The sequence below is a fragment of the Apaloderma vittatum genome, unplaced genomic scaffold (assembly GCF_000703405.1).
Source record: "Apaloderma vittatum isolate BGI_N311 unplaced genomic scaffold, ASM70340v1 scaffold7988, whole genome shotgun sequence".
In the NCBI taxonomy this organism is placed as follows: Eukaryota; Metazoa; Chordata; class Aves; order Trogoniformes; family Trogonidae; genus Apaloderma; species Apaloderma vittatum.
In genome coordinates, this window is record NW_009730167.1 from 61,427 (window position 1) to 77,530 (window position 16,104).

The 16,104-nt window shown below is 38.1% G+C and overlaps 1 protein-coding gene across 2 annotated transcripts in view; it reads right to left on the reverse strand.

Moving 5' to 3' along the window:
• Window positions 1–16,104, reverse strand: part of OPA1 (optic atrophy 1 (autosomal dominant)) — a 52,409-nt gene that overhangs the window by 5,346 nt on the left and 30,959 nt on the right. For both annotated transcript variants that reach the window (XM_009874685.1, XM_009874684.1), the window contains 3 exons: window positions 14,879–14,995; window positions 13,648–13,741; window positions 12,141–12,251 (listed from right to left, as the gene is read on the reverse strand). In XM_009874685.1, coding sequence (XP_009872987.1) covers window positions 12,141–12,251; window positions 13,648–13,741; window positions 14,879–14,995 — 322 coding nt within the window. The remainder of the gene's footprint in view (window positions 1–12,140; window positions 12,252–13,647; window positions 13,742–14,878; window positions 14,996–16,104) is intronic.

Genomic DNA, 16,104 nt, shown 5'->3' on the forward strand with positions numbered 1-16,104 from the left:
CTGCTGAATTTTAGAAAAACCCTTTGAAACTACCTATCACATTTTTTGCTAGTTTCCTCTTGTTCACATACCATGTTTTCCTCTAGATGAGGCCAAGAGAAAAACTAGTTTTAAGGAGGAGGGAAGACAAAACCACCCAGGCTGCCCTTAAAGAGACAGAACGACATTTATCAGCTGCGAAGACAGATTTATAAGTAGAGGGCCCCCTCTGTTCCTTTAAGGCTGCAAAACAGATGGGAAGTGAATGGACAGTCAAAGGGTCAAGAAAACACATGGGAGGTGCTGCTTGTCTGCTGTATGTATGTTCCCAGTGTAAGAAAGAGGTCAAGATTGTAACTGCATGGCTGGGTGCTGGAAAGGCCTTTTCTTTAAGCTGTTACAAAGACAAACGCTGTTCCTCATCCTGCTGTCAAACTGTTATAAATATTGGTTTGTCAAGAGAGTTTCAGCAGCTGATGGTTTTGTAAAAAAGGCCAAGTAAGAGGATGAATCACGTGAATGATTCTTAAACAATTAGCTCATTAGTGTAATAAAAGCACTGCAGGACCCTGAAAAGTTTCAATGGAATTTATAATAGTTCATGTAGTAAAATCCATGAATCATTAATATACAGCCTCTAAAATGCAAACTTGCAGGAAATGGCTAGCATACCCATAGTTACTATTGGACTGCATGGGGCTGCTAATCGATGCTACATCCTAGCAGCTTTCTTTCATTGTTACAAAATGTTTCTTAGATGTATTATTGCAATCTATAATGGAATTTGAATCTGCCATCAGTTTGAGTTCTTCCTGTAAATTCTGACTTCAAAGGATGTTCACTGGAATGAGATGATACAAAAAAAGATTCATAAATACACTTATAAATCAGGCTTTCCCTCTCAGACATATAAAGCTCAACATCCACTATTATGTTCACTAGAGTTACTGACAACTTTTCTACTTGCCTTAATGCCCTTTGCCATTCTAATAAAAGGTAATTTCATCTGAGCAACATCTAGAATAACTGTACTCCAGCTATCGGTTCCAGAAACACAATGAGGACAGGGAGATGCTTTAACAATGAAAGCATCTCACCTGATGCACTTGAATAGTTAGACAGAGATAGTACTTCAGGATCCTCTCAGAAATATTTATTTTAAACTGCAGGGCAAGACAACGAACTAAACATACTATTTTAATATCATTACTAAAATCTCCCAGGGTCAGTCAACTTATCAATTTCATGCACATGAGTTCATCAATAACTGCCTGCTGGTGATCTGGTTGAAAAACCTCCCATTGCATGGCATTAACATCAAGGAGCCTTTTTCCTACAGGAAACAAACAAACAAACAAACAAACAAACAACCCCAACTCCCCACATTTTTTCCTACAAGAAAAAAACCACTTTTTTTCTGTTCCCTGTTGTGGAGGTGAATCCACCTCTGAAACAAGAAAAAGGACCACTTCCACATTTTATATTTAGCCTGCTGTAGAAACATAATATCATCTTAGTCTTAAGAAGTTGTTTCAGACAGAAAAGAAAGAAAAATCACAGCTGCCATTGCTTAAGTAACTTTTGTTGGAAGTAATAATATCATACTAATTATTAATCCCTGAATATCGTATCTGAGCAAAGCTATCAGCTGCCTGTAGAGAACAGTATCACCTTAACTAAAGTTAACCAAGCAGCAGCAGAAGAGATTGTGTAAAAATAGCTGTTTTCAGACAAGGTATTGAGCATTGGAACATTATTTTAGCATTCCTAATACTGCCTTTTAGCACCAGAACCAGGAATTGTGCATTGTGCTGATGAAATTGTAGATTACTAATCAATCAGTGTCTTGATCTTTAGCTGCCCCAGATTCACAAGCAAGACCTCTGTAGCTTAATGAAATGGTTTGGCAACACGTTTCCCCCCGTCCTCAGGCGACCCGAACAGAAGCCGACCCTGTTTCTCGGAGGAGTCCCTGGGGCTCCTCAGGGCGGCCGGCACGAAGTTGCTCTGGCTTGGACAGAGCACATGAGGACCGAGGTTTAGGGCTCAAGCAAAACTGACAGCTGTGCAGACTGCTCTGACTTTATGCAAAATACAGGTCTATGGGCTATAATACACCAGTCCCGCTCGTCTGCAGGAAAAAAGCTAACTATTACCAAATCGTGATGTGAGGTCACACACCAGCACACACTTCTATACTGTCAGTAAGGTCAGCTTAATGTTCAAATGATTAACCACCTACATTAAACTGCAAGTTCATGAAAGTCACGGCGTCTGCAAGAACAAGGCAGGACTTTGAAACTTTTCAGTCCTCTGTCTTTACCTTAGATTTTTAATTAAAACTGTCCTAATAACTCAGGTCTTTCAACAGACCTCAGCTGTGCCGCTTACTGGACAGCTGGAAGACACTCAGTAGCAGTATGACAAAGCAACCTCTGACTTGAATCAGACTTCCAGACACAGAACAGTTTAATTTCAAAACTAAAACTTAACGCAAAATGAATCAGAATGTGAAAGTCCTCATTATTTTGGGTGGAGATAGTGAAAAGTATAAAGGCAAACAAGAAATATTACCCAATGATTTATCTAGTGATGTAAAAAAAAAAACAAAACACAACAAAAACCTTTTTCTTAATGATGACATACACAGCTACCAAGGTAAAGTACTTATGTAAAGGCTGCTGTAACCTTAAGCCTATAAAACTGTAAAGAGACTTTAAAATAATAAATAACTGATATATATTTTGGTTCTCCACCTAAAATAAAGCACACTTTGTAGTTACATAGATAATAAAGTTATATGCTATTATGCCTATTTATGCGAAAGACCCTCTAAAACATGTCAAATGAAACAGATTTTTAGATCGTAATAACGAACTTGATAGTCAGAAACTTAAGTCAACCTGACCTGAAGAAAAACGAGTTGTTATTTTATTTTTTCTTAATTTGTTATATGAAAATATTTCCTTCCTTTTTGTTTTTATATAGACTTACAAATTAGAAGCAAAGCGGAGACCATTGCAACATTAACAATGTGCAACACACAAGATGCTGACTTCTCCAGCCCTTGGAAATGTGAATGTTACAACCCACAGTTCCATATTAGTTCAAAACAAATATATACATTGGCCAGTTTAAAAGTTTGCATCTATACGAACAGTAATCTCTCCATGATAAGTACTCAATTAAATTCTGATTAATAAGTAAGCTTATAAGCAACCAGTACCAAAAGAAAAATAGCACCCAATTACATGTTTTGATCCTTGCATCATTAAGGAAATTTTAGGAAAAAAAATAAATTTGACAAACAACATCAGAATGACCCTCCAGTAAGAGAGACGTGGGTCTAGGGTAAGATTAACAGGCATTAAATATATCATTACTCATGTAGCAGTTTATCATTATTTTTCAGTGTCAACTTTAAGTGATAGGCTTCACCTCATCAGTGACAAATGTGCTGAACTCTGTAAGGATCTGTTTTAGAACCTGGACATCACTGCCTAACTCTTCATCAATAACTTCAAGAAATCACAGCAGACAGACTTTGGTCATCTAGGATTCTTAAGTTAAGTAAACCACCACTCCATCACAGGAGGTTTACAAGTGATATTTGTTCTCCCTTGAGGATTACTTCCCTCTCTGAGAAGATGCAGCTTTTTCAAGCACTTTCTGCCGTGACACAAAGCAGGAACTACCTTATCTGCACTTTGACACAGCCAGTCCTACACATTCTTTTGGTTTTAATTCATTAGGTTTGTGCAGCTGCCCCAAAACTCAGGGGCGGAAGAAAGAACTTCAACATTCAATCAGTGTCTTTCATGTCAAGGACACTTGCTTGGGTTAATTTCATAAACTACACAGAATTAAAAACATTATAATCATGCAAAACCAATTAATTTGCATTCTAACAGAGCACCAGAAAGCTAGAAAATCTACTAAAAACAATGGGATGCATTGTTGTGGACATGCTCACGTTCAAAGGCAGGGCACACTGACGACACGACCGCACAGACTAATTCCAAGCCCTCTGCCCCCTGGAGCACCAGGACCTCTACAAAGCTCCAAGGGAGCACAGGAGTCACGCTGCCACCAACGCACCGGTGACACAAGCACAAGCTTGGACTCGTTAGACACAGGCAGCCCACACGAGCACTTTATCTGACGGGAGATTTGGGTAGAAATGAATGTGCTCTGAACGACACCCAGCCTCTGCTAAGGTGCAGGCAGGGGACTGTGAAGACCGCAGCTACCCTCACAGGCACATCAGAGGTTGGAGATGTGGTCGGTGACTCCCAGAGCGAAGTGGCCGCTCTGGTTTTGTCCTGGTCTAACTCAGGACCAGACTCTAACTGAGCGCTCCTCACTGCTACCACCAGCTGAAAGGAGCACAGCAAGACTGCTGCCACTCCTCCCACTTGTCTCAGAACTATGAAGTGATCATATTTTTGCTTATAGAGCTTATAAAACTCTGATATTGAGGTGTTAAGCACAAAATTAAGTGTAATTCTGCAGATTCTAATATAATTACTCCTCCACTTGGATTTCTTAGGGTGCTTTGCTCCTTCCCATGTGCGTCTTTGGGCAGCAGGGGAAACATCTGGGCTCTACATTCAAATATCTTCAAAATCATTATTTTCTGCATCTTGTAAACACCAAAAACCATGTTGGTTCTGAACCAGCACCTGAAGGATTTAAGGATTACTAACCACCGCCTTTTGAGCTGTTTTGTCTGCCTCTGGTTTCTAGGGAAAATTACTGATGATCTGCTTATTTGACAGATCTTTCCCCTGCAGCTGAGCCTTGCCCCCTGTGAAGTGCTGTGAACCTTAAAAAAAGTTGAAGCTTATAACAGAAGACAAAATGGAAGCAAAGGCTTTAGAAAGCCAAGTCAAAGCATGATTTTAGGGAGCACACGTCATCAACAATGTCATGTAGAACAGAGGTCAAATCAAAATAGTGTTGGCAATCATCTCAAGGGACCCAAATTTAATTAGGCTACAGTAATGACCCTATATAGGAATAGGATTAGTTTCACACAACATTTTTATTCTGCAGCTAACAGCAACAAAAGGAAGAAAAAAAGAGCAACCACAAAGCAAGTCATTATCTGCAAAGTACTGCTCACAGACTTTATCCCCAACTTTACATAAATGTGTTACAAAAAAGAAGACTTGCTTGGATTTAAATGAGATTTTTACATACAACAGACATGACAGAGCCCACTCAGCTCAGCCAAATCACAGGAATTCCAGATCCTGAGTCAGCAACTTGCATATGGAAGTACCAACCTTAGCTAACATTAGCTTTCTAGCTCCATTAAAACAGCAAGTTTGTTACATGCATGTATGATATTAAATCACTCATGCTCAAAGTTTGCAAAAGGTTTTCATTCAACACTAATGGATTCAACACGAGAAAAAGTTCAGAGTTAAATGCAGTGACTTGAAAGTTTTTTACTAGAACACTGGTTTATTTGCATTTTTATAGGTTTCAGGCTTTACAAAAAACTAAGTAAGTTCTGCAAACTGTTATATTTCATACTTTACAAATGTATGACAGAGTTAAACAAATGGCCCTAGGCTATCTTTTCTTCATGTGAGGGCTCACTCCTCAAAAATTTCAAAAAGCTTTTGTGCAGAACAAAGTTTCAGCTAGCCCATGACGCCCGTACAGGTGTCAGTATTACTGACAAACGAACTTTGAGGCTGACCCCTTCACATTCATACCTAGTAACTGGAGGATCAAGTTTCCACAGGCATCTGCAAGTCCCTTCCCACCTTCTGCCAGCGACTCTCCCTGTGTAAATGCACATGGTTTTACTTATAAATGGGTGAAGTTCTGGGTTTTCTTTTCCTTTTTGAACTTGTGAGGAAACAGCGTATCGGATGAATAGCATGCTGACCTAGGAAAGATGCTTTGCATGTGGACAAAAAGAGATGCCTTTGCAACATGGTTTAGTTGTTTAAAAGGAATGAAGGAGAAGGAATAAGTGAAGATAGAGCATGTGTATTCTCTGGGGTCGGAAATTTTCTCTAGTGAAGTCAATGGCAAAGTTCTGCTGACTGCCTGAAGCGACAATTCACCCCGAGTACTCAGCGTGCCTGTGCGCCACCTAGCAGACCTCACATGCCACTGCAACGTCAATATCCGTAGCTTAGGTTTAGGGTAAGACACGGGAGGTTTCCATTTCCCTTCTGAAATGACTAAAACATTCAGTTCATAACGGTTTTTTAGTACCAAAACTTACAAAATTAATACTCTCCATGCTGTTGCAAAAGAGAAATGCGTAAAAAAAAAATAACCATCCCTTAAATTCGTCATAAATTATAAGTTGTACAAACAAAAAAAGGACAAGGCTAAGCAAGTATATCTTGCTCTTAGAGGAAAAAACCAAAGAAACAAAACCCTAAGAAACGACTGCCCACTGCCTAAGCCAGGCTCATGCACCGACAAGCAAGAAAAAGTACGAGAGGCACCAGCTCCACTACAAGCTCATCCTCCTCACTGCTCCCACAGAGGCCAGTCATTGCATCTCCTGTTGGAAAGTCGTACAGCAACTTAATTACAGTGCAAAGTTCACATTATTGAGGAAATTTGCTTTGGTCCTTTATATAAAAAAAGAGCAAGTCAAGCAGAGTGGAATTCTGGAAACAATTAGGTCGTTCTGGGAAGCTTTTCACTGGGAGCTCAATGTAAGAGAAAAAAAGGCTTACAAAAATTGCGATGTTAAGAAGCAGTCTACAGAAAGCTGTGTCCACCTGCCTGAGTTTTGAACAGAACTACAGAGTACTTCCGCTGAAATTACTCCTCTATCATTTGTGTGAAAACAGCAGAAAAGGAGTTACTTATCTTGAAATCAAATTCTTTGATCTATGTACTCATTTCTTTTTCCAGAAAAAGAAATATTGCTCAATACTGAAAAACATAATTAAAAAGATGTAGTTCTAAGCAAGGTGTGACTTCTATAAATAAACAACTCCAACACCACCATAAAAAAACATTCTGAAACCCTGTGAATGCCAGCAGTTTTACCATTTTAACAAATTTTGCAGAAAAAACTCCCGCATTTCAAAATACACTTAAAGTTTAAAAGCTTTCAGCAAGTTCAGGGGCAGCCTGTATGAACATTCAGCATCAGTCACTTCTAAGAAGTTAAACACGAATACAGGACAAAACAGTCTGAACTAGTAAATACTAGAAAAGATTCCTGATAGAATTAAAGGACATACACTGACCGATCCATCTTCTAGGGTATTGTAGAAACTAAGGTTAATTAGTATTTTTAAAAAAGAGAAAGTGAAACAGCTTTGTGTATACCTCTGCACAACTGGGCGTAACGCAGCCATGGGCATTTAAAGGGACTGACTTACCCACTGGATACTGTATTTTCCCTCCAGCCACAAAAGCTGGGCCTAAAAGCCTGCAACGCTGACAGGGCAGTCCTGACAGGAGCCATTCTTATGAGTGGGAACGCTCCTCTAAAAATAGGTTTACCATTGTACTTTTAGCTTCCTCTACCTCGTTTCGCTTCTTACAGAACCTACCACACAGTATATTAATGACACCAATTTAACTAAGCATATAGTAAAACACTTGTGTGGAATATACATTCCAAACCAAAACATTCTGTCCTTCAGCAATGAGCACAACGAACACACATGTGCCAACTGGTAAGTAAATGTAATTCTTCCCGTTGCTGATGAGACTGTCCAAAGATATGGTGAGAGACCTGGGCATTTTTTTCAACTGACAGACAACTTGGGTGAAGAACTTTCCTACAAATAATACACCAGAATTGTGAGGGAGGTTGGAAACAACCGCATTAAAAACAAGTTCCTACCCGTTGCTGAATACGTCTGAAGCACCCAGTCAGACATGTAGGAGCTAGACAGCAATTTCCTCTTCCTTCTGTGTCCTCAGCACAACAATAAACATATCTCAACTGTACCTACAGTTTAAAAATATAGCACGGAAAATGACAAGGCTGATGGGCTCTGAACGGGCTCTTACGTCTCACAGAAGAACTTGAAGTGGGAGCAGATAGTCCAGTGCAGCCATCAGCTCATTGCTCAGCAGCACGCCAAAGAGGAAATACACTACAAGGAATTTACTGTAAAAAGACCAGATTAAAACACAGAAAGCATCATAATGCACGTGTATAAATCCAGAATGCAAATACATTTTTGAATATTGTGTACAGTTCTGCTTTTTCGTTTCAAAAAGGGTTTAGCAGAATTAAGAAAGAGAGTGGCAAGTCTAATTTGAAGCTACAACAAAATGTCCATGCAAGGAGCAACTACACAGATGAGAACTTTTCAAGGCAGGAAAAAGAAGAACAAGGAGGGTAGCAAAAACGTCTACGAAGTCATGAGAGGCACAAGAAATGAATAGAAAAAGGTTACTGAACGTTTTTCACAGCACAAGAACCAAGGAGAACCAAATGAAACTGGCAGGTGGCTCAAAAACAAACAAAAGGAAGTACTTTTTCACACAATGTGTAGTTAAACTCTGGAACTAATTGCCACAGGATGTTGCAGATGCCAAAGTTTACATGAGTTCAAAAAGCAATTAGAGAAATTCACAGAAGGGAAAAAAATAAATCCATGAATGGCCATTAATCACAAAGATTTTACCTCAGGATTAGGAAATCCTGGAACCACAGACTGAGAGGCTGAGAGAGCATAGCAGGCAAGTACTGCTGAGTGCTTAACCTGCTCTCACTCTGCTCCCCAAGTCCTCACGCCTGCTCACCGCCACGGTCAGGACACTGGGATACTCTGACAAGGGCATCTTTCAATAAAGCAATTCTTATGGACTCATTAAATTTTAGGACATTCTTAAAGCCACTTTTCCAATTCAGCTTACTCGTCTTCTGCTCTACCCTTTTTGTACCTAACAATCCTTTCTTCCAGACAGTCTCTAGTCCTGGGGCTTCTTTAGTTCCATAAACTTAGACATCGCTCACTGGTACAATAAGGAGCACATTTACATCACATTTATTTTATTTTTTTAAAGAAAAAGTTTCAGTATATTATAAAATACATAATTTGTTAGAAGCAGTTCAAAATATCTCTTTACACTTTTTAAAATATGTAAACTCAAAACTGGGAAGTAAACACTGAGAAGCAGCATGACTCGGGGACTAAAGGTCATCGAGGAACATTCCTGTATAGGGTTAAAACACCATTTAAGGCTGCACAAAACAGATAACGAAACCTGCTCAAATAAGTTTTGAGTCATGTATGAGCTCTCATAAAGAGACTGTTACCCTTTTCAGAAACAGTCTTCTATTAACCAGTATCCCAAACGAAAACAAAACAACTTCCAGTGCTTCAGTATTAGAAGACTGATGTAACTGAAGACAGAGTGTTGCCATATCATCAGCACCAAGACAAAGTGCCCCAACCTCAGGTATATAAATACTTCAGATTTGCAAGTAGTTTCCAATCAGGAAGCAAACCCCAGACTCATATTTACAAATTTAGATTGTAAATTAAAAGACAGTTTGCAACCATCAGAGGAATGAATTCCTGGAACATGTTTTCAGTAAGAGCAGAGAGCCCCAACAAGTTAACTGATTTAAAGATGGAGCTCAAGATATAGATAAAAACACAGCTGCCAGGAACAGAAAGACTGGACTTCAGGATTCAGGATTCCATTGCTAATCAAAATACAAATACTTTATGAATGTGTGCTGTGGAAGTCAGGGTATTTTTTCCTTAAGTAGAATCCTGATCACCACCAAATGCTATAAGAAGGAAATCACTTTTATAGCCATTTGAGAGTTCAATGCTCTGTGCTTATCAAAGCCTGTCTCAGGAGTATATGAAAAAAAACAACCCACCTGCAGCACAGAGAAGCACTCTATTCACAAAAGGAAAGGCGAAGAAATCCCTTTTTCCTGTCATTTGCCCATAAAAATTAAAACCACTTAACAATATAAGCATGCAGAAGGTAGAGAGAACATTGCTGATTTGACTACAGAGCTAAGCAGTGGAAGTTTTCAAATCTTCCCATAGGTACAGTAGAACAGAACACGTCATTACACATCGTGTTGTACTGAGGAACAATTATTTCCTTAGAATAATGCATGTGGGACCTGTAACCTCCTGAATTTGAAGAAACGCAGTGCAGTGACAGTGTTTTTGCTACACAGTAATTTATGAAAAGCATACTACAAACTTGAAGCATATATACTAATACACAGATACCTAGGATTATAAACACACAGACCGGCTGCTCTTACAGATCTAGTTTACAAAAGATCTTACAGATCTTAGTTTACAAAATAACGACCCCAGCTGTTACTGCTTTGAAATGAGAGATTATTCTCAATTCTGCAAAATAAAGACAGAGTAACTTCAACATTATGCATTTGCTAATTCTCCTTTGCTTTGTTTTGAAACACAGAATATTTAAGAATAAATCAAAATCACCAAGTTTCACTCTATACCAGTATTTGCTCAGGAAAAAACCACCAGCATCAAAGCAAGAACGCAAGCAGCTGTGCTCACTAATAACAGGGAATAGCTTCCTCATTAAATATGTGTCCCACTATGCAGGGTACCACTAGTTTTACCGCAACAGATATACAGAGAGGAAAAAACGTACTTGGTAAAACACATTCCACCCACTCTAAAAGAACGGGTACAGGAAGGTTAATGCAGAGTTTCAAAAGCAACACAGGATGTTTGCAGAGAGTTACGAACCTATCACAGAAATTATATAGAGTCACATTAGTTCTTTCAGAGATCAGTCAAAAAACACCACACAAGATTAACTAAAACTCCTACTTGCAATTCCAAAATGTTATAGCAACGCTTCCTAAAGAACAGCTACCATAACCGACTGGGATTTCAGTAACAATACTTCCAAAAATAGGACAACACTTCCAGTGTAACCAAACCAGCACTATCAAAAATAGATCCTCAGATTTTGAGTTTACTGTATGCAACACATTTTGTTTTAGATGACATTTTGGATGTAAAAAATGGAAGGTGTAACTCATACTTAGGATACCAACAGCAGCTGAAGGCTTCTCTGTTCTTCTAAACCCTGGATATCAGAACATTACTTAATAAAAGAAGGAACACTGACCGACACGTTAATTTATTCTGAATTAAAGACCCAAAGTCATATTTTAAGAGAAAATCAGTTTCTACATCAAACACAAAATAATAGTCTAAGAAAAAAGTCACCTGTGATGTCAACATGCAGATATTTATATATCTGCATGGACCAAATTTATCACAAGCTTTTTTTTCTTTTCCCTTCTGCACAGCATTGGTTTTCTTCCCTACCAGTCCAGGTGTACAGCTGGGTTAAAGTGGAAGTCTCACAGAACAATAAGAGAACGCTGCCAAAAACCCAACAGCATAGGTGCAAGAGCAAGCTCCACTGGCTAAAAGTCAGTCTGAACCTTATCAAATGTGCAGGCAGACAACAGGAATCTCACTTCAGCCTGGACTGTCCCCTTAAGCTTCTACAGTTTAAAAATGTTACTATATTAACCCCCAAATCCCTTGAGTGACTCAAAGCACTAAACTACTGTAATTCTTCCAAAAGGTTACATGTGTTAAATTTTCTTCGTTGTCAAATCTCTTAATATAATGGTCATCTCAGCTTAATGAGCGCAACACATCAGATCTTTGAGTCTAACAGGTCTTGTTTCCGTATACATGATCTAAACCAAGATGGCCAGTAAGTCACAGGCATTTTGAGCTAATCTAATGTTAAGTCAGTATTATCTGTGGAAAGGCCATATATTTCACCTAAAAATAAAAACTTTTGGGATCAAAACCTCCTTACACAGCCAAGACTGAATCACCCAGAGACAGGTCTCTGAGGTACGGATTAACCATGTTGTACTAGAAAACCAAGAACTTCCTTTTATGGTACTACTGTTTTAATTATGCTTTTCAATATATGTGTAACAGCAAATTAATTTCTAACATTAAATTATGTTGGTTTATAACACCATACTATCTATGTCCACCTTTGAATCAGTAAGTTCTGACTGTATTTAAGAAAAATTCCATTTGTGACATTAGTTAAATGCTAGCACATGAACAACCCATATTGCATTAAATGTTCTCAAGGACAACGGTCAGAATTTGCTTCAGTCCACGCTGGTTCTCAGACAGTGTACAGAAGGTACTTACTGAGATCCTCTGCAAGCTGGACCCTCTTGCCAGTTAGGAGCTTCACCTTTTTGTCACTGTCTTCAGCAAAATCTTCAAGCACTTCCTTTACATTCTTTTCCAAGCGCCTTACTGTAAAAAAACCCAAATCAATAAGTCAAGGAAAAATAAGTGGATGGTGACACTTTTGTACCTGTAATGACCTAAGAACAAAATTTTGGGAAGGCTGGTGGGAGACGCTGTATACATAGAATAGATTCTCTATATAGTATATAGATTCTATTTCTAACTATTTCTATTCTATTTTCTAACTATTTCCAACTATTACCAACTAATCTGGTTGTAGAAAGGGAAAACTTCTGAACACATAACCCCCTTGTTTTGGCCATTAAGATGAGAAATTCTTTAAAAAAATGTTTAAATTTCAAAGGATATTTTCTCTCTGACTTAAATTATTATTGCAGGACTCTTTCAGGAGGAAATAAAAATATTTGTAGACTGCTTTGTTGAGTATTAAATTCTTCTGAGGCTGAGTGTCCAAGAGATCGTTTATTGTAAGCACCTCTGCTGCCTCCTCCTTAACAGTTGTGCTTTCGCTATCGACATCACTCTCATCAGCTGAATCAAGGGCAAGTCAGGTAAAGGTGAAAGGTGGAAACAGAAGTTAATGACGAGAGCAGAGAGCGGTGTTGAAGGACTGATGACACACAGAAGGGTGGTGCTGTATATACAAGGCTAAGAGGAATCAAAAGCTCTTTAAAGCTGTTCTGTCCAACACTTGTATCCTTCTCTCCATACTTGGAGCGAGTACCTCCTAATGAAATGTCCTAATTTTCAGCCCAGCAGTTGTAAATGAGGTAGGTGGATTGAAGAAATAGAACCCAGTGAGAAAGCACTTTTAGGGGCAATTTTTTCTCTACAGAGGGCAACTTGCACCACACGACTTGCACATTCTCTAAGAAGCAGGTTGAAAACTATTTTACAGATCAAAGTTCATTATTAGTAGTTGTGCCATGGCACTAGACAACTTCTACAAAAATGATACTTTATAAGGAAGCTGCTGTTGCATAAGCTTGTCTAAATATTACATGATACATTTTGCGTGGCTTTAAAAAAATCCATTAAAATTGTTTTGTTTTATATCAAACATTTTTTTAAATTAAAATGTACAGTTAGATTGACCTGAGAAAAGAGAATCTTGTCACTACATATTGAAATTCTTTTTGCCTGGAAAAAAAAATAAATTGACAATTGAAATTACATAAGCTGAAAATATTTTAAACTGGAGCATATCTTAATTATTTGACATTCTGTTTACACTAAATCCTTTAATGTAAATAGAATGTCAAATTCTATTTACATTAATAGAATGTCAGATTATATTTACTCTACATCTTTTAACTACCTAACCAGGACACAAAACCCAGCCAGCCATGCTAAGCACGAAAGGAACACATAACTAGAGGAACGCTAGAAAATTTCTAAACAACTTTTTGTTTCAAACACCTCAACTTGCCATGAGCCTTACCTTCGGTGTTAGTAAGCTGCTGCCTCAGTGTATTTGCTGTAATTGCCAGCATTCGCTGTATCCGCCAGAAGAGGACAATATCGTTACATTCAAGCTGAAACGAGGGAAGTTGCAGTGTCAGACCTCTGATGCCCACTGAACATCCTACACTGACAAGAATCTTGCCGTAATTCAGCAGCAACTGCAAACTCCAGCATACATATCTTGCATATCACACCAAAAATACTACCAGAACCAGTGTCAGTCCTATTTCATACACTGCATCATCTTTACACCTACTGTTTTTGACAGAGCGCGCCCTATCAAGGGCTAGCATAGAAAACCTCTTTGCACACGCTGTCTGCAGGCTGGTGAGTACCCCTAACACCCCCTGAAACACCACTCGTGTTCACAGCAAACACACCGAAAGGCAGGAGCTGAACTCCATCAACTCCTGGACTGAGAAATGCTTCTGAAGATAAGTGTTGGGCCAAGGGCTACATTTGTTACCAACAGAAGAGACACAAGGATGGCAGGAGGGAGCATTAATTTCACATTAGGACACCTTAAGAAGACAGAAACAGGAATGGGAGGTTAAGTGTCCTGGAGAGGCAGCTCTACACTCTGTAATCTCATTTTATCTTCTCTCTTATACGCAAAGGTATTTCTACAGGAGTAAGGATCACTGGCTCCATGGGGATCATAGTTTTTAATTAAAAAGGAAAACAAAACCCACAGAAAGTTAGGAGCTCTACTGTCTCAATATTTTATTTTTTATTTCACATACAATCATAAGAAAACTGCAAGCTCCATAGTTGTGGTTATGTTTTTTTTTTCTCTTCTGTTGATCGTACGCAGTTCCAAGCACTAACTTAACAGCTATTTATCGTGCTCACCCATAATAACTCCTTAATGTTTTCTGAATTTTTGATATGAGTGAGGTAAAAAAATACCAATGGAATATATCAACAAGAAATCAACAGCTGTACAACACTGATTTTAACAGTGTTCAACACACACTGCTCAGTACCAGTGGTTTAGGTTGGGGATGATACCTAGTGGTCACTTTTAGAATTACCACTAGGAAGGCATTTTATCCATTACAAGCTTCATGTAAAACATCTAAGATCACCAGCTATCTCAAGTTACAGGATATAAAAGAAAAGTTAGGCTAATATGAAATATTTGTAGCACTTTTTTCAACTGAGATGGAAATAGTAAGGCAAAACACCATATCTGTTCTGCCATTTACCTCTGAGTCCACAAAGTGCCTCTGATAGTAATAGAAGCCTCTTCGACATAGATTGCAGTGGTTCAAAGCAGTCTTCAGGAAATATCTTCTATAGATTTGGTGCCATGTGTCTTTGATCTAGGAAAACAGTAGTTAAATCTGACTAAACAGATATACACTCACTATTGTGCAGTTTAATGACCAAATTTAATTTTAAAATATAACTCCAAATTCCACTAATGCTGTCACATAACACGTTTAAAAATTTCTCAGCAATTTGTCTGCAACTGCGATATGATTAATGTGTTAGTTACATTTGGAAAACATTACAGACGACTGTCAATTTAAATATCTCCTCTTCTATGCTTGTAACAACTGAATGCTTAAAAATTTTGTCTGAAGCCAAAATATCAGAACAATTTGTCCTGTTATATCTTGGCACAACGTAATCTTCACATTAACACTGAGAATACATTTTTGAGTGATACTCATTAATTTATCCATTCAATCAGATTAAAGCATAGAGAAATATTTAATGGGTCTTATGTAAATAACATTTGCAACTTCTCCTGATCAGGCTCTTTTATATTCCAGTTCTTCAAAATTAAATATGTATATAAAGATATGTCTCTCTAAAAATATCCACAAAAGAAAATTAAGAAAATCAGTTGCTTAGCAAGAAAAGCTCAGTTTGTACTCAGTCTTACGTAGAGGATGTGGATCACTACTCTGATCTTTAAAAAAAACCACTATGGTAAGCGCAGAATATGGAAGGGCCAGCTCATGTTTAAAATAACTCTTCTACTTTGAATAAATATATGTATAAACGTTGAAAAGGTAGGGAATCTACATCTAATAGTTACTAATGTCTGAATTCTCATTTAAAATCTTACACTAAATTAGATAAAAGGTCTAACTATGGTTAAAAGCCTTACACTGCAATGAAATAAATCATTTCCCTGAACATTTAAAATGTATAATACATTCTTCTAGGGCACTTTAAAAACCCTGCCTTTTTCCAACTATTTTTACAACATTTCCCTCTCTTCAACGTACCTATGAACTTCAAACTGCACATGCAGCCACCGCAAAAGCTTAGGAACACACGATACGTTTTTATTGTATCTTCCTCACAAAGGCCTTCATTCCACTATATAACACCTGAATAATTTTAAACAAGCCTTGTCAGTGAGAAAATCCACTCAGCAGATTCTGAGTTCAGCCTAAACCGACAGATTGCAGAGCGT